Source organism: Gasterosteus aculeatus, chromosome 21, assembly GCF_964276395.1.
Source record: "Gasterosteus aculeatus chromosome 21, fGasAcu3.hap1.1, whole genome shotgun sequence".
NCBI lineage: Eukaryota > Metazoa > Chordata > Actinopteri > Perciformes > Gasterosteidae > Gasterosteus > Gasterosteus aculeatus.
In genome coordinates this window covers 3,689,540-3,712,004 of record NC_135708.1, presented here as the reverse complement: position 1 = coordinate 3,712,004, position 22,465 = coordinate 3,689,540, and the positions used below count along the sequence as shown (strand labels likewise).

At 44.7% G+C, this 22,465-nt stretch overlaps 1 protein-coding gene and 1 long non-coding RNA gene across 2 annotated transcripts; both read right to left on the bottom strand.

The window, feature by feature from the left end:
- Window positions 1–5,592: 5,592 nt before the first annotated feature.
- LOC144390297 (protein NLRC3-like) lies at window positions 5,593–11,077 on the bottom strand. The gene is made up of 5 exons (XM_078096785.1): window positions 10,882–11,077; window positions 8,206–8,284; window positions 7,842–8,052; window positions 5,883–7,686; window positions 5,593–5,792 (listed from the first exon to the last, which is right to left on the bottom strand). The coding sequence occupies exons 1-5, from the start codon at window positions 10,947–10,949 to the stop codon at window positions 5,603–5,605; spliced, it is 2,352 nt and encodes a 783-aa protein (XP_077952911.1). The 5' UTR covers window positions 10,950–11,077; the 3' UTR covers window positions 5,593–5,602.
- A 1,318-nt stretch (window positions 11,078–12,395) lies between these two features.
- Window positions 12,396–13,372, bottom strand: LOC144390371 (uncharacterized). Its single transcript, XR_013454404.1, has 3 exons — window positions 13,096–13,372; window positions 12,882–13,001; window positions 12,396–12,516 (listed from the first exon to the last, which is right to left on the bottom strand). It is a non-coding gene; the product is annotated as an uncharacterized LOC144390371 (long non-coding RNA).
- Window positions 13,373–22,465: the final 9,093 nt, after the last annotated feature.

Genomic DNA, 22,465 nt, shown 5'->3' with positions numbered 1-22,465 from the left:
CAGTGTGTCAGAGGAGACTCTGTAGAAGGACAGAGAGCCAGCAGGACAGTCCACATACACTGCTACTCTACCAGAGGAGGAGGAGGAGGAGGAGGTGATGCGTGTTTTTGTCTCATTGTGACGGACAGAGTAACCTTTATCAGAGCATCTCAGACTCCAGGACTGATCATTGTGTCCAAACAAACATTTATAACTGACTCGTTTCCTCCTGATTCCTCTGTAACTCACTGATACAGTAACTCCTCCTCTCCACTCGACCTCCCAGTAACAGCGACCAGTCAGACCAGTTCTACACAGCAGCTGAGGACAGCAGTCAAATCTGTCTGGATGATCAGGATGTGACTGATCCTCCTCCAGATATGTCACCTTCCTGTTGTTGTCAGACAGTTTGAGTTGTTTGTTTACTGTGTTTGTGTCGATTGTGAGTTCACAGGAATCTGATGAGAGAACAAGACACAATACAGCTGCAGTTATTAATCATGTGTTCATCTACTGACACGTTGATGATGACGTCACAGAGGTGAATGAGTGATGTCACAGTGTGAAGATGGTTGAATCTTCATGAATCAAAGCACACTTACACTTCCTCAGACCTGGTGTCAACCATCGGACTCCATCAGGCTCCACCCTGAAAGGAGGAGGGGGGTCAGAGCAGCATGGAGACATGGACATTACATCACTCTCACACACAGCTTTGTCCTTCATGTCCACATGGAGCACCTCTTCTTCTTCTACCACTACTTACAGACGACCACAGACTATCAGTCAGGCGTCACACAGCGACGAGGTGCTGGAATATATTCATGAAGAAGATGAATGGATAACAAATAAGAAATGGACCTGTCACTGTACTTTCACCAGATGTGAATTCAAACGGGAGAAATGACGTCATGCTACAGATCAAGCTTCATGGGACGTGTGCAAAGGAACGTTCACATTAAACTGTTTCATAAAGATAAAGCAGATACAGACCATTCAGTATTCACACAATGTGCATGTTTCCATGTTGTCCCCATTTGTGGACAATGTCTCTCCCTGTGGTTCGCTGGAGTCCCAAAACATTACAAATGGCTTTGTCACCTTTTCCACACTGATGGATCTCAATGACTTTGTTCCTCATTTGTTCCTGAATGTCTTTGGATCGCAGCCTGATGTCTCGCTTGTGAGGATCTTGTGGTCTACTTCACTTTGTCAGGCAGCTCCTATTTAAGTGATTTCTAGATTGAGAACGGCTGTGGCTGGAGAAATGGAACTGGGCTTTCCAAAGATGTGATGAACCTCACTTCATTTATGTTTCCATCACTTTTTCACACAGGGCCATTTAGGTTTGGATTCTTTTCTCCCCTTAATGATAAAAACTGCATTTTGTGTTTACTTGCGTTATCTGTGTCTAATATTTACATTTGTTTGATGATCTGAAACATTTAAGTGTGACATGCAGGCATGAAAACGGGTCACGGGTGAAAGGATGAAAGATGAAAGGATGTAAATAAAAAATTTCCGAGTTAAGTGCTCAAACTTAACTCCTTCCAACATCTTCACTCTCAAGGAGTGAATATCAATTATGAGACTTGATTTATAGTATTGGTTATTGGTCCCTGTTAGCTCAGGGTGGTGCCCCGTTATTTATTCATTCTGAGAAGTATCTTAGTGATTATTAATAATTCTATTAATGTCCATAAGTTAGTTCCTCATTTGCTAGTAACCTAATACGACCCCCTAGCCGCTCCCAACACTTCCCATCCAACCACAATCACAATTACTCCATCCGGATGGCAACATTTATCTGGATAGGGTTTTTTTGGTATGTTCTGTTCATTTCTACGATATAGTTGATACTAATTCCAGGTCCACCATCAGCTGTTGGTTCTTCACTGAGCGTCTGTGGCCGACTGTCACCTGTAGCTTCAACAAGTCCACTCTTATCATCCAGGGAACCGTCTCTCAGTGCAAAGCACCAAAAGCAGGTGAAGCTGAACTCCTTTAAAACACCAAACGTTCCTCCTGTGATGATCCATCAAGACGCTTTGAGCAGAATGTTTCTCTGACTGTCTCTTAATAATAATGTCTGGACTAAAGGACAAACACACACTGGAGGCAGAGGACCAGCATCTAAACATCCAAGTGTTGTATGAGTTGTTAGCTTGTCAGCTTGGTGTGTCAGGGTCTTATTAACCAGGCTGACAGTGGGACAGAGAAAAGGTTTCCAGCTCTACCTCCTCTACCAGACTGATGGTCTGTGGCTGCAGCCTCTTCATACCTGAGAGTCTCCAGTCTCCAGTGAGGATCCTCCAGTCCAGCAGACAGCAACTTCACTCCTGAGTCTCCTGGATGATTGTAGCTCAGGTCCAGCTCTCTCAGATGGGAGGGGTTGGAGCTCAGAGCTGAGGCCAGAGAAGCACAGCCGTCCTCTTTGATCAGACAGCCTGACAGCCTGCAGACACACAGAATAAGACACATGTCACATGATCTGAGGGAGCTGTGAGGGCTGGAAGGTCACTGCAGTACTGAGATACTATCAGGTACAGAGGGGTCACATTCACATGGTTACTGACTGGTTTCAAGTCACAACTAAACACCCACTAATGTACATCAACAACCTGATAACATTACTACTAACTCTATAATGTCGAATATTTACATTATATTGAAAATAAACACATTTTATGGAAATAGTTGGAAAATACATATTTGATTTAAATTATGGAAGCAGAAAGAATCTTATGAAGGTCAGAAATGTACCATAGATGTAAATAAAGACACCAAGTGGACTTTAATTGAATCCTGACCTGAGAGTCTCCAGTTCACAGTGTGGACTCTTCAGTCCAGCAGAAAGCAGCTTCACTCCTAAATCCTGGAGTTGGTTGTTACTCACATCCAGCTCTCTCAGACTAGAGGACTGGGAGCTGAGAACTGAAGACAGAGCGTCACAGCTTCTCTCTGAGAGGTTGCAGAAACTCAGTCTAGAGACAACAATAAACAAGAAAAATAACATTTGTATTCATATTGAATCCTCTGATGATGAGTTTGGACTAAAATACGATCAGTTAGAACATGAAAAAACATGTTCAGTGAAAGTGTTTACAATTATTTTTGTTCTACATAGAACAAGGAGGTTTATTGTGCTCTACTGTTTACAAGAATTACTTTGGTATTAATATCAGGATGAGGCAGGGATATTTATTGTTTATTAGTTAAATTCAAAGTTAGGCTTCTCTATCCTCCCTCTGACTTCTTCCATAGAAAGAAAGAGAGAACAAAGTGAGTGTAAATGTGGAATGAATCTTCATCACATCAGAAATATTCAACTATCACTCAGCAGATCATCACTGTAGAGACACACATTAAAATCTTCAGTCTCTTCCCACTTCTGCTTTTCATTCATTCATTATATGAAACAGGACATCATAAAGCCTGAATAACAGGAACAACAGGATGAACATGTGATGTTTTATTGTGAAAGAACATTGTGTTTCAGACGGTCTATTTTCAAGCTACTATGTGGTAAATATGTCTTGTCTACAAGGTTCTCGTGATGTGATGGAAACACAGATATTAATTCACAAAAAAGACGTTTAGCCCCAAGTTTTGTCTCCAAGATTAGATCCTCTGGTTCCAGAGTTCCCTAGACGCATCATTGAAGACAAACTAACTTAATCTGACCTGAGAGTCTCCAGGTCACAGTGTGGACTCTTCACTCCAGCAGAAAGCAGCTTCACTCCTGAATCCTGCAGGTGGTTGTTACTCAGATCCAGCTCTCTCAGACTAGAGGACTGGGAGCTGAGAACTGAGGACAGAGCGTCACAGCTTCTCTCTGAGAGGTTACAGACACTCAGTCTGAAGAGACAACAATAAACAAGAAAAATAACATTGATGTTAAAATGAAATCCTATTTCATATGAAATCAGTTAAGTGTTTATACAAGTACTAGTGTTGACTAGACTACTAAAAAAGGAAAGTGACTAAAAAGGATCTAATTTAATGTCAGTTACCATCTACACCTTAAATGAGCAACCATCAAACTCCAGGCAGATTGTCACTGAAGCGCCAGAAATCCAAGTTTCAGTCTCTTTTACACCTCTGCTTTTCCCATTTTCCTCAATGAACCATATTAAAATGACATCACACAGCATGAATAAGAGGATTAATAGGACGACCCTGTGATGATTTATCGTGAGCCAACATTGTGTTTTAATTCCCTCCGTATCAAATGTGTTGGTTCCACAAGGATCCGATGATGTGATGGAAACAGCGGGAGCAGACGCATCGATCGGACCCTGAATGCACCGTCTCATCTTCTTCTCATCCAACCACAATCACATTCACTCCATCCGGATGGCAACATTTATCTGGAGGTTTTTTTTGGTATGTTCTGTTCATTTCTACGATATAGTTGATACTAATTCCAGGTCCACCATCAGCTGTTGGTTCTTCACTGAGCGTCTGTGGCAACTGTCCCCTGTAGCTTCAACAAGTCCACTTTTATCATCCAGGGATCCGTCTCTCAGTGCAAAAGACCAAAAGCAGGTGAAGCTGAACTCCTTTAAAACACAAAACGTTCCTCCTGTGATGATCCATCAAGACGCTTTGAACAGATTGTTTCTCTGACTGTTTGTCTCTTAATAATAATGTCTGGACTAAAGGACAAACACACACTGGAGGCAGAGGACCAGCATCTAAACATCCAAGTGTTGTTTGAGTTGTTAGGAGCCCACAAAGCTGCAGCGTGACCACGTTGACTCATATCAACCCACCATGATGCCGTCAACGTGTCAGGAGACACTGTCTTCCCTTATAACGTGGAGACAAGACAAAGCTCCAGAGAAACAAGGCTTTCATCATCTTCCTCCCTGTTCAGGCTCATCCTGGCTACTGTTCCTCACTACTTCTGTCTGTGTCGATGGTCTCATGTGGGACACAAACAGTTTGATGAGTCTCTGGTAGTTTGAGGTCAGCTTGGTGTGTCAGGGTCTTATTAACCAGGCTGACAGTGGGACAGAGAAAAGGTTTCCAGCTCTACCTCCTCTACCAGACTGATGGTCTGTGGCTGCAGCCTCTTCATACCTGAGAGTCTCCAGTCTCCAGTGACGATCCTCCAGTCCAGCAGACAGCAGCTTCACTCCCGAGTCTCCTGGATGATTGTAGCTCAGGTCCAGCTCTCTCAGATGGGAGGGGTTGGAGCTCAGAGCTGAGGCCAGAGAAGCACAGCCTTCCTCTGTGATCAGACAGCCTGACAGCCTGCAACATACAGAATAAGACACATGTCACATGATCTGAGGGAGCTGTGAGGGCTGGAAGGTCACTGCAGTACTGAGATCCTATCAGGTACAGAGGGGTCACATTAACATGGTTACTGACTGGTCTCCAGTCACAACTAAACACCCACTAATGTACATCAACAATCTGATAACATTACTACCAACTCTATAATGTCAAATATTTCTGTAATAAATATTTATGTAATCTTTATATTACATTGAAAATAAACACATTTTATAAAAATAGTTGGAAAACACATATTTGATTTAAATCATGCAAGCAGAAAGAATCTTATGAAAGTCAGACATGTACCATGGATGTAAATAAAGACACCAAGTGGACTTTAATTGAATTCTGACCTGAGAGTCTCCAGTTCACAGTGTGGACTCTTCAGTCCAGCAGAAAGCAGCTTCACTCCTGAATCCTGGAGTTGGTTGTTACTCAGATCCAGCTCTCTCAGACTAGATGACTGGGAGCTGAGAACTGAGGACAGAGCGTCACAGCTTCTCTCTGAGAGGTTGCAGCCACTCAGTCTGAAGAGAAGGATGAAGAATAAGCAGTAAGTATAAAAGATGGCAGCATATTTAAGTTCTGATGTATGAATTAACTCTCTCTGTACTTACAGAACTTTGTTGGAGGCTTTGACCACTGGCAGCAGCCTCAGAAGAGCCTCCTCTGAAGTAGAGTATTTCTTCAGGTCAAACACCTCCAGATCTTCTTCTGATGACAGTAAGATGAAGACCAGAGCTGACCACTGAGCAGGAGACAGTTCCTCTGTGGAGAGACGTCCTGATCTAAGGGACCGTTGGATCTCCTCCACTAGGGAACCATCATTCAGTTCATTCAGACAGTGGAACAGATTGATGCTTTTGTCTGGAGACACATTCTCACTGATCTTCTTCTTGATGTACTGGACTGTCTCCTGATTGATCTGTGAGCGACTTCCTGTCTGTGTCAGCAGACCTCTTAGGAGAGTCTGATTGGTCTCCAGGGAAAGACCCAGGAGGAAGCGGAGGAACAAGTCCAGGTGTCCATTAGGACTCTGTAAGGCCTCGTCCACAGCACTCTGGTAGAGACGTATTGGTTTAGGTTTGTCTCTAAAGACTTTAGACACCAGGGAGGTTTTTTTTTCTTCCGACAGCAGATTGACACGAGAGCTGAAGAAGGTCAGATGGACATGAAGAGCAGCCAGAAACTCCTGAACACTCAGATGGACGAAGGAGAACACCTTGTCCTGGTACAGTCCTCTCTCCTCTCTAAAGATCTGAGTGAACACTCCTGAGTACACTGAGGCTGCTCTGATATCGATGCCACACTTTGTCAGGTCGGATTCATAGAAGATCAGGTTGCCTTTCTGCAGCTGATCAAAGGCCAGTTTTCCCAGAGATTTGATCATCTTCCTGCTCTTTGGACTCCAGTGTGGATCCGTCCCAGCTCCTCCATCGTACTTGACCTTCTTCACTTTGGACTGAACCACCAGGAAGTGGATGTACATCTCAGTCAGGGTCTTGGGCAGCTCTCCTCCCTCTCTGGTCTTCAACACCTCCTCCAGAACTGTAGCAGTGATCCAGCAGAAGACTGGGATGTGGCACATGATGTGGAGGCTTCGTGAGGTCTTGATGTGAGAGATGATCCTGCTTGCCTGCTGCTCATCGCTGAACCTCTTCCTGAAGTACTCCTGCTTCTGGGGGTCAGTGAACCCTCTGACCTCTGTCACCATGCCAACACACTCAGGGGGGATCTGATTGGCTGCTGCAGGTCGTGTGGTGATCCAGAGGCGAGCAGAGGGAAGCAGCTTCCCCCTGATGAGGTTTGTGAGGAGCACATCCACTGAGGAGGTCTCTGTGACATCAGTCAGGATCTCATTGTTGTGGAAGTCCAGAGGAAGTCGACACTCATCCAGACCGTCAAAGATGAACAAGACCTGGAACTCTTCAAACCTGCAGATTCCTGCTGCTCTGGTTTCACTGAAGAAGTGATGAACAAGTCCCACCAAGCTGAACTTCTTCTCTCTCATCACATTCAGCTCTCTGAAGGTGAATGGAAATGTGAACTGTATGTCCTGGTGGTCTTTGTCTTCAGCCCAGTCCAGAGTGAACTTCTGTGTTAAGACTGTTTTCCCAATGCCAGCCACTCCCTTAGTCATCACTGTTCTGATTGGTTCCTCTCCTCCAGCTGAGGCTTTGAGGAGGTCTTCTTGTCTGATAGTTGTTTCTGGTCTGGCTGGTCTTCTGGATGCTGTTTCAATCTGTCTGACCTCATGTTCTTCATTGACCTCTGCAGTCCCTCCCTCTGTGATGTAGAGCTCTGTGTAGATCTCATTCAGAAGGGTTGGGTTTCCTGCTTTAGCGATCCCCTCAAACACACACTGGAACTTCTTCTTCAGGTTGGATTTGAGTTCACGCTGACAATCTGCAGCAGGAAGTCCTGAATGAAGACAACAAAGAAGATCAATGAGTGACAGAATAGATTTAAACATGTCCTTTCCTCAGAATGACTATAAATATATTCTGTCCATCTCTTGAGACATTAGTGAAGGTCTCATTTATCAGCATGGTAAGTCTGTAGAGAAATCCTCTTACTGCTCTGCAGACGCTCAGCCAGCTCCTCTTGCTTCATTCTCCTCAGGAAGTGCACTGAGATCTTCACAAATGCCTCACTGAACCTCCTCTGTTCTTCATCCAGCCCCTCCTCATCCTCTTTCTTAACGCATTCTGGGTAATCTGAACACACAACCTTCTGGATCTTCTTCAGCTCGTTCTTCACAAAAGTGAGGATGTTCTCCTCCAGCAGCTGGAACAGAACATTCTATGAATGACACCAACTAGAACATGGAAGCCACCATCAGGTCCATGTTGGACAGACGGACAATCCACTGGTCTACAAAGTGCAGTATGGAGATGATGGTGAACTGAGAGATGTTAAAGTAGTTGTACATGTACACACCATGAAGATGGAGTCCAGGTGTGTTTGATGCTGCTGGGCAGACGGACCTGTGGGAACCTCTGAGCTCTCCTGGTCCTCTCTGTGGAGGAACATGAACCATCAGCTCACATGGTGTTTGGACCATCAACACCAATACAACATTAGTTAAAGATATTGGCTTCTGTCATGATTGATTATGATGGAAACCAGATGCTGAAGACTGTCGATGATGACAGACAGTTTATTAGTTGAGTGACAGTTAGTCATCAGTTTCATCTGGTTTTAGTTCTTACTGTGGGTCATAAAAACAACGTCTGCCGACCTCTGCATCTGGTCCAAAGTCCTATTAAACTACTCCAAACCTCTTTAGTCCGTCCCCTGACCTCTAGAAGTCTCCTTAGACCTTCTGAAACTAGTCTTTGGACCTTTTCACAGAGTCTACTGACGATACTTTGTCCAAACCTCTGCATGGAGTCCAGAGACCACGTCAGCTGGTCCACAGAGCACTGAGCTTATTCTTATCACATGTTCAGTCCCAGTCATCTGTCTCCAGAAACCTGCAGCTGTCTCCAGTTGTGACATCTGTTCCTGATGTCGAGGAACTAGCTCACATTGTGTTTATATCTGAGGATGTTTACAGTTAATGATTCACACTTAAACACACACAGACCAGTTAGATGATGGGTGTCTAACTTAAGGCCCGAGGGCCAAATCTGGTCTGCGGGGGGTCAAGTGCAGCCCGCTGGATGACTTTACTATTGTGAGAATTACACAAAGACACAAATAGCTTTTCTTTAAAAGTAGCTGCTATTCCTAATCAGTCCACTGGGGGTCGCACTCTGTGAGTGAGCGCATGTGTTAGACCAGGGGGACCAGGGCCCTCATTTGTAAAAGCTTGCGTAGGATTTGCTCCAGAAGTGTCGTACGGATGAAACGTAGGACATGCGTACGCACAGAAATATTCAGACTTATAAAACGTCCTACGCAGTTTTCCCTTAATAAATCACAATTACTTCTAAATGCAGCGCCGCTTTTGCGGCTTCATGTCACGCCCATAGTTGCCCATATATAGTCTGTGGAACGCCCACAAATGAATATTCATCGATTGCGAAATCATGACAAACACTAAGAGGAAAACGAAGAAACGTAACTTCACTCAGTGTGAAGTGGAAATGATCATTGGGAGGTGGGAAGGAGAAGTAAGATGCTCTTTGGAGGACACAGTGTGGATCACTGATGCCAACAAGGCACCTGAGGGGCAAAAGGTTGCAGAGCAACGTTGCAGCCTCACGACCTCGGACCCAAATAAAGAAAAACTGGTCTGACATCAAAGTGGATGCAAAAAAGCGTTTAGCGCGTCATCGCCAAGCTGTGTCTTCACGGGGGGGAAAGGGACACCGGAGCTGTCCCCTCCTGATGAGAGACTGGGGGCAGTGATTGGGGATCGGGGACAGGGTCTCGTCAGGGGATCGAGGCACGTTTGGAAGCTGTGCCACATCATGTAGCACAGCACATGCAGCACGATGTTTCACACCTTTTCAGGAGTAAACAATAACCTCCCTCCAGCGCAGTCGAGGCAGCGCCATCTGCCCTTAAACAGGCCGATGGTGCGCTGCACTACAGCACCAATCCTTCCATGTGCCACGTCTTCTAAGAGCGAAGATCAGCCATCAGCGTCATCACGCATTGTGACGGCATCATGGCGTTTTATTACTTTCCATCTGATTGCATCTGACAAGCAACAGCTGTGTTTAGAGGATGAATTTAATAACATGCCGATATTATTGCAGAACATATTTCACTTTTCTTTTTGAAAATGTGTTAATTTGTATTTCTGTTTGTTTTACAGTGCAGATCGATCAAACGGGTGTTCGTGTTATTTATGAGAGGCAGTATTGGCGTTTCTTTTACAACAGTCTAGTTTTACACACTTTTACACACGTTTGCGTGTTTCTTGCATTTGCCGACGGTTCTCATTTCACCCGTTTTTGTGCGTACGCATGGGTCCGAGCTTGCGTGAAGGACATTTTTCCGTCAAGTTTGCTTTTTATAAATACCAATTATTGCGAAGAGAGCGGCGTACGCCTTCTTTTGTGCCTACGCAACGTTTATAAATGAGGCCCCTGGTCCTTCACCAACGCAGTGCTGGTAGATCACCTAACATTGAAGAAAGAACCACGTCAGGTCACCACGCATGCATCAGTGCAAGTCATGGAGTGAGGTAACGACCAAGAACGTCTGCAGTAACTTATTGTTGCTTGTTTCTTTACATGGATTCATTTTGTGCTCCCGGTCTGCAGCGCTGTTGTTCCCTTGGTTACCGCTGCTGCTCGTTATTATTCGGGCAATCGCCATGACTTGGATTGAAGCGTTGATGACAAGTAGATTGCGAGCTGATAAAGTGTGGGCTCCCCTGTGTTAGACCTTTTAGACCACAGCGTTCCTCCAGGCAGCAGCGCCTGCTTGGAAATGACGGCCCCCCGTCGACCGGACCATCGCCTAAGATTTTACTGGTCCGGCCCACTTGAGATCAAAGTGGACAGTATCTGACCCAAACCTAAGATGAGTTTGACACCCTGGAGTTAGATGAAGATAATGAGTTCTGTCATGATGGATCGTCATGGAAACAACACGTTAAACATTTATGTAATTCATGACTGAGGATCAGAACAGTTCTTCATCTGTTTAAGAACTTACTCTGGGTCATTAGAACGGCGTCCATCTTTGAAGGTAATCCATCGACCAATAGACTGATCACTCTTCATGGACACACATCTGGGTTCAGGTCCAGATTGCAGACCAGGTTCAGGATCAGGTCCAACTCCAGGTCCTGGTCTCTGATGGATCCTGGTTACACATGTATATATTAAATGTATTGATCACAAGATTAAAGCTACTCTCACATCGGGAATTAAGAATTAAAGCAAATAAAGCGTCTGTCGATGTCTAGCCGTATCTCGCCCTTTTGTTGTGACATAATACTAATCATGGTTGTTATTATTTTCTATCTTTCATCGTAGGCGTTGGACAACAGTACTTTCTGATTGATGTTGTCTTCATGGACAGATGCGAATACTTCCAAAGCCATTCTATTCTCTGTCAATCACAACAATGTGAGCGTGATGACGTCTGGGCCGTGGTGACTGATAATGCTGCTCACTGTCTGAAGGAATACAGGAGGCTCTGAGAGGAGTGTTGCCCAACAGTGTACATGTAACCTGCCTCTGCCATGTCATCACGCTGGTGGGTGAGACCTGGCAGCTCTGCAAATCATTCTCCATTGTGACATGGATGAGATCTGCCTGCTAGAAAGAGAAGATGGGTGCGCTTCCTCATCAGCAAGGAGTTTGTGCAAGCTAAGGCTCCGAGTTGCACTTGGAATTGAAGTTTACAATGTTTTTGATATTTCCACCAAAGTTAAGTTGAATTTCCAAAATGTTTTATTGTTTACTTCATGGGCTGTTGCAATTGTTATGCACCTTTGTTAGTAGATATTGACAGGACTATTCTTACTTAGTTTGATCTTACAAAGAACTAACGGCAGTTTTTGTTTAGTCATGTATTTTGTTTAATTTAAACCAACAAATCTGAATTTTTTTTTAATGACTGTTCTGTTTGGACACACAAGAAAAGATATTGCCATTTTTTTATCATGCAGCATGTTTTTGCCTGAAATAAGGTTCTAAGTAAGGAAGTAATGACGTTTTCAGTTTTAAATGAATATATTGTCTACATTTCAGTTCTTAATTCACTGTCTCTGCATAAAATGTTAAAAACCGAATTCACAAAAATTAAAAAAAAAAAAAAAAATTGTGGGGAAAAAAAACTGGAATTTGAGAAAAAATGAAACAGATTGTCACGGTTTGTCAGGGGTGAGGGTGGAAGGCAGGACTCAAACGCAGACTTTTCCAAAACAAAAGACTTTAATAGTCAAAAGGTCAAAAAACACAGGAACCGGGGGCAAAAGCACACAGGCGAGAAAATACGGCGATCCAAGACGAAAGACAATGACGCGACAAGTGACACAAGAGACACACAGCTTAAATACACAAGGGAGGTGCAGGTGATTGGACACAGGTGGAAACTATTAGACGAACACAGGGGATGACGAGACAAGGCAGGAAGTGAAGTTACCCGGGGACACGAGTGGCAGAAAACTACAAAATAAGACAGGAAGTGAACCACACCGTGACACAGATTTCATAGGGCCCTACTTACTCTGGGTCATAAGAACGGCGTCCATCTTTGAAGTCAATATATCGATCAATAGACTGATCACTCTTCATGGACAAACATCTGGGTTCAGAAGACTTTCCTCTCTGCTGATGTGACCTGAAAGAAACACTGAGATTACATCATCACATCATCATCTAATCATGAAGCATCAGCTCACATGGTGTCCGTCCTCACAGAGACCAAAACAAGGTAAAGGTCCATGACGTGAGTTCTGGATGTGGACCACATGACTCCCTGTAGTGGTTTAGGTCTACTGGTCCTGCTGGTCCCACTGAGAATTAACAGCTCAGTCTTTCAGCTCACTGTTTTCTTCACCAGTCAGTTTGGTTTAGTCCCACCAAGTCCTCCATGGAGCTCTCCCTCCCTCACTGGACACAGCTGAAGGGCCCTGGAGCAAGAAACCCAGAACCTCCACCAGAGAGTCTGGTAGAAACACCTCATCAACAGCCTGAGACCCTCACCTTGCATCAACAGAGGGATCTTTGAAGTTCAGAGGAGGATCCATAAACCAGTTACTCTTCATGGACACACAGCCGGGTTCAGGTTCAGGTCCAGGTCCAGGTCCTGGTCTCTGATGGATCCTGGTCACACACACACACACAGAAGCAGAGTCATTGAGTCAGAGACGTTGGGACATAGAGACGAGTGGAGGACAGTTGGAGATGGTCCTCTCACCTCTGAGCTTTGGTCTGGCTGTCATGTTCCCCACACAGAGGGGCTTCAGAGGGAGGGACTCCGTCCTCTGGGTCCTCAGCCTGATTCATAGCGAGTCCACACCTTCACACCTTCACACCAACCTGCTGGCAGAGCTCACACATTATTATCTTCATCAGGACAAACACACAGAGCTCATTCACCTCAACACTAAAACTCTCATGGGACACTTTGTGTTGTTGTCTTGAGACAACGTGTCAAGAGACGTCATTTTAAATTCTAAACCTATAAATGTTGTGTTTCTTTTAACCGCTTTCCTTTGGCAGGAGGCAGCGGTCCATCAGGACGTTATTTATGTTAAATCACTATATAGGCCACTAAAACTCAGCATGCAGAATGACAACAAGAGATATGTATAGTTTTATAATATCAATATTATAAGTAAGTATAGGTGGAAGGGAACCAAAAGTGTGGTGCAAAGATCAGTCCTGTAAAACCAAACAAAAGGTTGTTTATACTCAAACCATACAACATATTTTATATTAGTAATATTTCTATTATAGACCTTGTATATATATATATTATATATAAGGGTGAAAAAGGTGAGAAGGAAAAATTACCCCTCTAGGGAATTGACAACAACTAATAGGGGACAAGTCATTAAATACTCATCATGCAATATATTGCATTGCATATCATGTGTGCTGGTCAAGACAAATGTTTGCGTAGTTTAGAGTGACAAATCGTACCAGCGTACTTTGAACAGGTTGGCAGGTCTGCGTATTGATAGAACGGTGGAGCACTTTATCTTCTGCCTCGTCGGTCCCCTCACCTGAACATCTACTTCCTCAAAAACGCTAGCGTTAGCTAACGGCACTTTAGCTAGCTGGCCAACGTCGCATTAATGACTCAATTCATCAAGCTGTAGCTAACGTTAGCTAAGTCTATGTCAACAAAGCTCCTGGGTAACTTAAGATATAACAGAAAATATTACAATTATTGAAACCATCACTCACCCTGTTCGCATTCACTGAATATCAATACCCCCCTCCCCAAAAAACTCATCGAATCTACACGATTCACGTAGGTCACCTTTTTTGGTTTCAAAACAGCGAATTTCGCCAAAAAGTGAGGGATTTTCATTATATATATATAATGTGTAAATATATACATATATATTGCTAGGTATCCATGCGTCCTGAACGCATGAATAATGAAAATAGGATAGTGAAATGATGACTTAAGAAAGTGGAAATTATGAGATAAAAAGTGATAACGAATGATGACTTGGTTTGGTGACTTTGTATATATATATATATATATATATATATATATATACGGTCACACAGAGTTTAACAACGTCTCACTGAGCAGCTATTAAACCTGGAAGTGTGAATGTGTGAATATATTTCCAACTTTAGCGAACTGTAAACGTCATATGTTCGATACCCGCTCACTCCTCTCTCATAACAAACAGGGACGTCCGACTTTTAGCGGAGTCTAAATTATCTTTTTTATTATTGGTATTTCTGAGTCCGAAATAAATCAAACTTCTAGTGAGCCCGTTTTTCTTTCAGCAGGAAAAGTAGAAGGCAAAAATGCACCCTAAGAAAAAGATGAAACCTCTCGCTGACCAGAAGACTATTGCATCTGTATGTTCTGCTCCATCTGCCTCTGCACCCTCCCTGACTTTGATCCGCCTCCCGACAGTTCTGCTTAGTATTAAAATATAAACACGCACACTTAAGCCTAGTTTATGCTTCTGCGTTTCAGTTTGTTGTCGGTTCAAGTTTAGACTTCTGGAGAAAGACAAACTTCCTTTTACCTTTTTAAACTCTGTTAAAATGCTCATCCTATAAATGTAGTGTTTTACAAGATGAATGTTATCACTCTTCTTCCAGCAGATGGAGCTGTGCTGTTTCTCCTCTTCAGAGTCCAGAAGTCAGTAAAACACAGACCAGTAAGGTGACCTGTAGCTGTCCTGATGGAAACACTGTGGTTACCATGGTAACATGGGGAAGCTTTCTCCTGATGGGATGCTTCACTTCACCATGTGATCAGTTAGTAAAAGGTCGACTACAACCTGCTGATCAATGAGAGAAAAACTGAAGACTAACGAAAACAAACACAGTCAAACACTAAAAAGTGACTAAATGTGTTTAAAGCAGATGAAGAAATGAACATGAAGCTTTGTGGACTTAAAGGACTGAAGCAGCAGGTGAGACAAACAGAGCGTCTCTCAGGTGTGTTTCAGGAACAAAGGCCCAGGTGAGCTCTGTGGTCCCTGCTGGGTCCTAGTGCCCCTCCGTCTGCTATCTTCCCCTCCTCATCAGTAACAGTCCTCACAGACCACAGATCAGACTGAGCTCCTCTTCTTCATCACAGCGTCATCATTCAGACTAACAGCAGCTTCTCTCTGCCTGCTCACACAGGCGCCATCTTGTTTCCCAGCTTTAAACAATCACACCTTCACGACCATCAATGATGTCATTCAACCAATCACAGCTGCACTTACTGAGCTCGTAGACATGAACTTCCTCAGTGAGCAGCTCTCTTCTGTCCTCAGCAGGTCCGTGTAGAAAAGGAGCTCCGTGCTTCACTTCAGCTTCCATCAGACGGAGTGAATTGACGCAGCTTGCTGTCCTTCATCAGAGAGGGTGTGTCCTCACGTCACCATCAAAGTATGCAGTCTGACTGGTTGACTGAGTCTCAGTCTGAGCTGTTAACGGGGTCAAAGGTCCCCGTGAACAGAATCCTCCTCACGGCTCAACAAGAGTCTTTCAGGATAAAAACCAGCATATGTGGAACGATCCTTCCACCTTGTAAAGAGTTGCTATGACAACAGACTGGATGCTGTTGTTGGACCAGATGGTTCAGAGGACCCGTGCACGCCCCTCTTTGTCACCTGGTCTTCTTCTACATGTAGACTAGTAGGGAACACGTGATGAAGCAGAAACCTTTGTAACAAATGTAGTGAAGAGTTTATATTGAATAAAAACATCCACTAAGACAACAGAGTCTGAGCTGAGAGTGTTTTTATTCTTCACTCCACTTTGATGATCAGGTTGAACCTGTTGGGGCGGAACAACTTCCCCAGTATCAGTCTGAAGCCGCCTGCCAAATCACAAAGGACATGTTGTTACATGCAGTGTTCTACTTCCTCATCACATGGCACCTTGAACCCTCTGGCTCATATACCTGCTGTGCAAAGGATTGTGGGTAAGAACAGCCAGTAAAGCAGCCTGCTTGCACACAGTAAGATGTGACTGAATGTAGAACACAAACTGTAATTCCTCCAGCTTCTGTCATTGATCATCATGAAAACCAGATGCTGAAGACTGTCGATGGACAGTTTATTAGTTGAGTGACAGTTAGTCATCAGTTTCATCTGTTTTTACTTCTTACTGTGGGTCAGAAAAACAACGTCTGCAGACCTCTGCATCGAAAATACAAGATCTAATGAAAGTACTGCAAAGCTCTTCAGACTGTCCTCTGACCTGTAGAAGTCTCCTTAGATCTTCTGAAACTAGACGTTGGACCTTTCACAGAGCTGCTGGCAGTGACGTGCGGTGAGGTTGGTGGCTGGAGGCTCTGACTCTTTCAAAGTCACATTCACAAACATATGAATTCAACAAAGTAGCATAAATTCACCATCAACTGGCTGCTTGCACTTGGACTACGAATACGGGTGAAATCAAGCGCTCTGATTGGTGGAGAGTGAGTCACGAGGTGCACTGAATTGAGCCATAATGTGATGTTACATCGACCTGAGCGTTCATATCAGTGCGGTGATCTAAATAACAGCTGGACTTGGTTGGTTGTCATTTCAGTCTTTAGCTCGGTGGCGATCGACTAAAAACAGCGCGGAAACGCCGCTAATGAGCAGTTTCAGGCAATGCGAGCTTTCCCAACCGATTTAGGGCACTTTTTAGCCAAAGAGGAACATTCAGGTGGACGTCATGAGCCAAGTGAATGAATGAGACGGTGCGACATCGAGCAGGGAGACCTGCCATGTTTTCACACCACAAATGAATGTGAAATCCCTCACTGACATCAATCCATATTCACTTAATGTTACAATACAACCAATGATCATGTTCTTCATCTGGTTCTTCTGTTCAAGAGCTTAGTGAGGCTCATAAGAACCACGTCCATCTTTGAAGTGAGTCGACCTTTAGACCGATCACTCTTCATGGACACACAGCTGGGTCCAGGTCCTGGTCTCTGATGGGTCCTGGTCACACATGTAGAAGCAGAGTCAGTGAGTCAGAGACGTTGGGACATGGAGACGAGTGGAGGACAGTTGGAGATGGTCCTCTCACCTCTGAGCTTTGGTCTGGCTGTCATGTTCCCCACACAGAGGGGCTTCAGAGGGAGGGACTCCGTCCTCTGGGTCCTCAGCCTGATTCATAGCAGAGTCCACACCTTCACACCTTCATTACATCACATGTCAATTAGCTGACGTTAATAAGCCACTTTACAACTTGCTGTAGATAAGAACCATTATAAGTCCAATGTAAGTGCTACAGTTAGTTAGTGTGTTAGTGGAGGTAGAGTCTGAAGAGGTGTGTCTTTAGTCTGAAGATGTGAAGGCTCTCTGTGGTCTTCAGAGACCTTAAGGAGCAGGACAGCAAAGAGTGGAGATCTAGTCGAGTGTTTTGCTCTCAGTGAGGAGGAACAAGCAGTTTATCACATGCAGAGCGGAGAGTGCGGGTCGGGATGTCGGGTTGGAACAGGTCCTGGATGTAAGCTGGACCCCATCCATTCACAGCACGGTACGTGAGCACCATGTTTAGAGGACTTAGGAAGGTTAAAGAGCAGTGGAGCTGCTGCATTGTGGATGAGCTGCAGAGGTGGAATGGTGGTAGCAGGAGACCTGCAGGAGAGAGTTACAGTAGTCAGACTGACGACGCTTCATGAATTAGACCAATGAATAAAATGCATTTAGTGTCCACCAGGATACAGCCCTGATTCTGACACTATGCGATCAATAAAGACATGAGAATAGTGTGACACCGCTGTCATGTTGACACTAATCAATAGAATAACACCAATGCACAGCTATGATCGTGTTCAATTCAATGATGAAAACCCCAGTGACATTGAACGCACCATCCAGTGTGATACCTCATTGCACCACGATGCTCCTCTTAATGTAGTGATGAAGTGGTGATCCAGAGGATCTACAGAGGTCTTCACCTCCTTCAGAGACTCATTTATTACATGTAGTAATAAAAACATCTGATCTTTTTATGGAGGTAAAAAGACCGAAGAGAAGCAGAGTTGTTGTTTGACACTAAACTCAAATCTCACTTTTAAACCTTCAAACGAGCTCAGAGAGGATTTGCTCCTCCGGTTCCCCAGAGTCTCTGTTTATAGATGAAGTATGCTGATGTCCTCCTGTCTTGGAAATGAGTAGAATAAGTATGGTGGCTTGATGGGGGATGGGCGGATGCGCGTGCACAATATTCACATAGTTAGTAACATGTGTTATCAGAAACAAACAAATGTCTGTGACCTTTTAATGCAAAGGGGATGTTGGGCCTCCACCTTGCTAATGAACCTCACCACGTGTTTCTTCACTGAGGACAAAGGAAGAACACGAACATATGGGGGTCCCCCGTGGCCTGATGCCAGGGGCTGATAACTGCACAACTGTTGTTACGCGCAACCCCACCGCCGTTCCTTCCCAGCACCCCCCTCGTCTCTCCCTTACACACCCCTCTGTGCTCGCACACACACACACACACACACACACACACACACACACTGACTGCTTGTTTAGTGAGTAGGTTTAAAATAAGTGTTACGGGGATCGTTGGTTGCAGTTATAGGTGATCTTGATCGGTGTTCCTGTGAGTTAATAAACCCTGTTATACTTTAAAGAACCGTTTTCCTGTGTTTACTTGTGCATTTATATGGTGGTGACCGTTGACATACATTGCCAGTGCTCGAACTTAACTCCTTCCAACATCTTCACTCTCAAGGAGTGAATATCAATTATGAGACTTGATTTATAGTATTGGTTATTGGTCCCTGTTAGCTCAGGGTGGTGCCCCGGTATTTATTCATTCTGGAAGGATGCCCAGACATATAACTGTTATCAGAAAGTAGTTTACAATGGGGGGGTGAGAGTGTGGCAGAGCACCCCCCTACAGAAAATACACCACAACAGACGACAGGATGATTTCTATGACTGCCTGCGAAGACCGCGAGCAAATGGTGGCTAATAGAGGCCGTAAGAGCAGGAGAGAACAGCCGTACCCTCTTACAGACTGTGATGTCACGAGAGGCTCGGTCTTGGAAGGGAGCTACGTTCACCGGAGATGGCTGTAACTACTGTGGCTCCACCTGCTGGTGGAGGTAGGAACTCCACCCCGAAACTCAGAGCATTCCCCTCACACCTGAAACCCATCAGGGTGTGACGACCTGGAGGCCTCCATGAGGGCGGAAGACACACCGCTGAGGGAGGAGAGACGAGCTGCAGATTGGGCCCGCGGCAGAAGAGCAGACCAAGACAGAAGGATTCCCGAATGCAGGAGAGACCGAGAGGACGGTGTTCTCTCTTTAAAGAAGTGGATTTCCGTTTCCCCTCCAAAGACAAGACATTAGTTAAGTTTTACCGGCGAAGATCGACCGAAGCCTGAGTTACTCCCTGTTTTGACTGTTTTCTGTTTAATCTGAAGGACGTAAATTAAAACCTTTGTTTGCATTTTTGAACTCTGTGTCCTCGCGCTATTTGAAAATGAAAATGTGGATCAAGTATATTCAAAAGTGACATAAAACAAAATAATAGGCATTCAGACATTTGTTATAAAAAAACAACACAATTACACGTCAAAGAATAATGAAATCTTAAAGGTTTAACCATGAATAACCCATCAGCCAATGAGATTTAGCCTTTTTGGCCTTTGGGGTCTTAAAGGTTCTGCTATCTAGAGACCGACTAGTCTAAGACCTCGGACTGAATGAGGCCTGAAGGGGTGTTTTTATACAAAACCTCCACCCGATGGGTGTAGAAGGGTCTAAAACATTATACAGTGACACTTTTCACCAGGTCATACAAACGTGTGCCTTTGATCATTTGATCACTGATGATAATCTCGCCCTCGTCTGTCCATTATGTGCATTCAGCATGTTTCCTACTTTTTTTAGGCATGTGTCGGATGACATTACTCCAAATCACATCTCTTCTGAGCCCTTCATCAACATCTGTTGAGGCACAGCTGCTTTCATGGGGTGGTAGTGATGGAGACAATACGCCCGTCTCCCGCTCGCCCTGTCGCACCACAGACAAGTGTCTCTGTAAAATACCACCATGTGTTTGGGCCTTTTCATACATGTCGGCGTCAGGTTGCTTCAATACATCGGTTCATTTTGCACGGCCGGTCTTATAGAGCTGCGCTGCTCATGTTGCTGCTGCTTCATCCATTCAATCTGCTGCAGGGGACCAGAGACATTATTTGAGCGTGCTCCATTTGACTTCCCCCGGTTGACGAGGTTAATTATAAAAGTAACGGTAATAAAAATCCCCCCGTCTGATTGAGCCTCTTTTCCTTCTTGTTGAGTCTGATCTTTTTATCGGCTACCAGTCTGATGAGATTCTTCTTCTTCTTTAAAAGTACAAACTGTTTGTCGGTAAACGGGATCTGACCTCTTAACAAGTTGATCTCACACAGTGCATTAATCCAATGTCTGTTTGCATCAGCCACAATGACTCTCCTCACACGGGGAGAGGATTCATACATGGATTCTAACAGAGTCACATTCCTCCACATGCGTGACCACATTCTGTGTCTGAGCGACAAAATGAGATAGTTAGTGTTTAAACTAATAGTGCGGCTAACTTTACCCTGAATAAATACATTCTGCACTAAATACATACAGCTGAGATTTCTATGATGTACGTATTTGGTAAAAACATTGATAACTTCTATATCATTACTGCTGGCATTCATTAAATGGTCTCTGATGAGTCGGTTGTCTTTGTCCTGTGGTAGTAAAACATCATCACAGAGACTCTGGTAAGCCCTCTACAACGTATATAAAGGCTGCCAACATGAATAAATGTGCACCATGTTATCAAAACGCTGTGAAATATTCTTGATAAAGAGTCTTTGCTGGATTCGATGGTCCTCACTACCAAACTAAAGGGATGTTGTAGCCGCGCATCAAACCCTTGATCCCCATTAGTAGCCAGAGGGCAGCGTGGTGTAATCGGGCAACACCCGCCGCTTATTGTTCACCACTTGGACTTTCCTTTTTAAGACGGAACCTCTTCTTGTCCCGTTTGATGGTTTCAGACAGTCAACGTATGTGTGCTGTGATTGGCTACAGCAGATGGAACGAGACCAATCAGCGCGTGGGGCGGGACAACAGCCGCGTTACGGCCATTTAACGCGACGCCTTTGCATCTGACGCTGGTTTTACCTTGTAGCGTGTCGTGTGCGTAACATACAAACTGTGTGACGTCGTCTTCTTCGGCCCGGACACACACATCACATGTTTAGTTGGTCAGTCACCAAGATGTGGCCCGAGGGGGGGAACCCGATCGCCGGCCCCTGATGTAAAGACAACGCTGTCTGTGTCGCAGTACAACAGCCTCTCCTGCAGCTTATCTAGCAAGTCGTAAAGCATCAACCTGGCGTGGGCCGTTGTCATGGCTCCTGTGAAGACATTTACGTCTCTTACACCAGAGTTGCTGCTGTCTGCATGACGCCGCTGCACCAAAGCCGCCTCATCTGGGATCAAACAGAATTGTCTCACATCAAACTGGTCGTGAACATGAACTGTGATCAGCTCACATGTTACTCCTCATGCTAAACCGGCCCCACAGAGAGTCTGTTACAGCTCCTCATGGCTTTGTGGACACACATTTAGTCTGGGTTTAGCTGAATGTCCTCCTTTTATTTCTCCCCATCAGCCTGTGTTTTGACGTGGCCCCGATAGCCTGATGCCTCCTGCTTGCATTTCATGAACGTCTTCACATGTCCACTAAACAATGTGCTTGTTTTGTTGGGAGAATGCCAGACTTCATGGGTGGACACAATCCGCTGACCCTTTTCCACAGACGTCTGTAGCTCCAGGGACCCGAACCCCAGACAGCTGCCTCTCTCTCTCACTGTGAACACACTCACAAGGTTGGTTCAAAGTGTCAGCACACAACCCGCACAGCGGGAACATGAGCTTTCCATGACATCTGTACGGCAAGACGGGGAGAAACAGCCCTCGGGGGGGGGGGGGCACTGTGCACTTTATGAAGCCGTAGTAATTATCCATGGACTCAGAATCCCTGACGATGATCTGGAGGTGGCCGACGGGATGCTGTTTGTTTCTCTGTACAGTTGGATACAGACTTGTAAAGTCCTAGTATCTGATTTTTTCATCATCG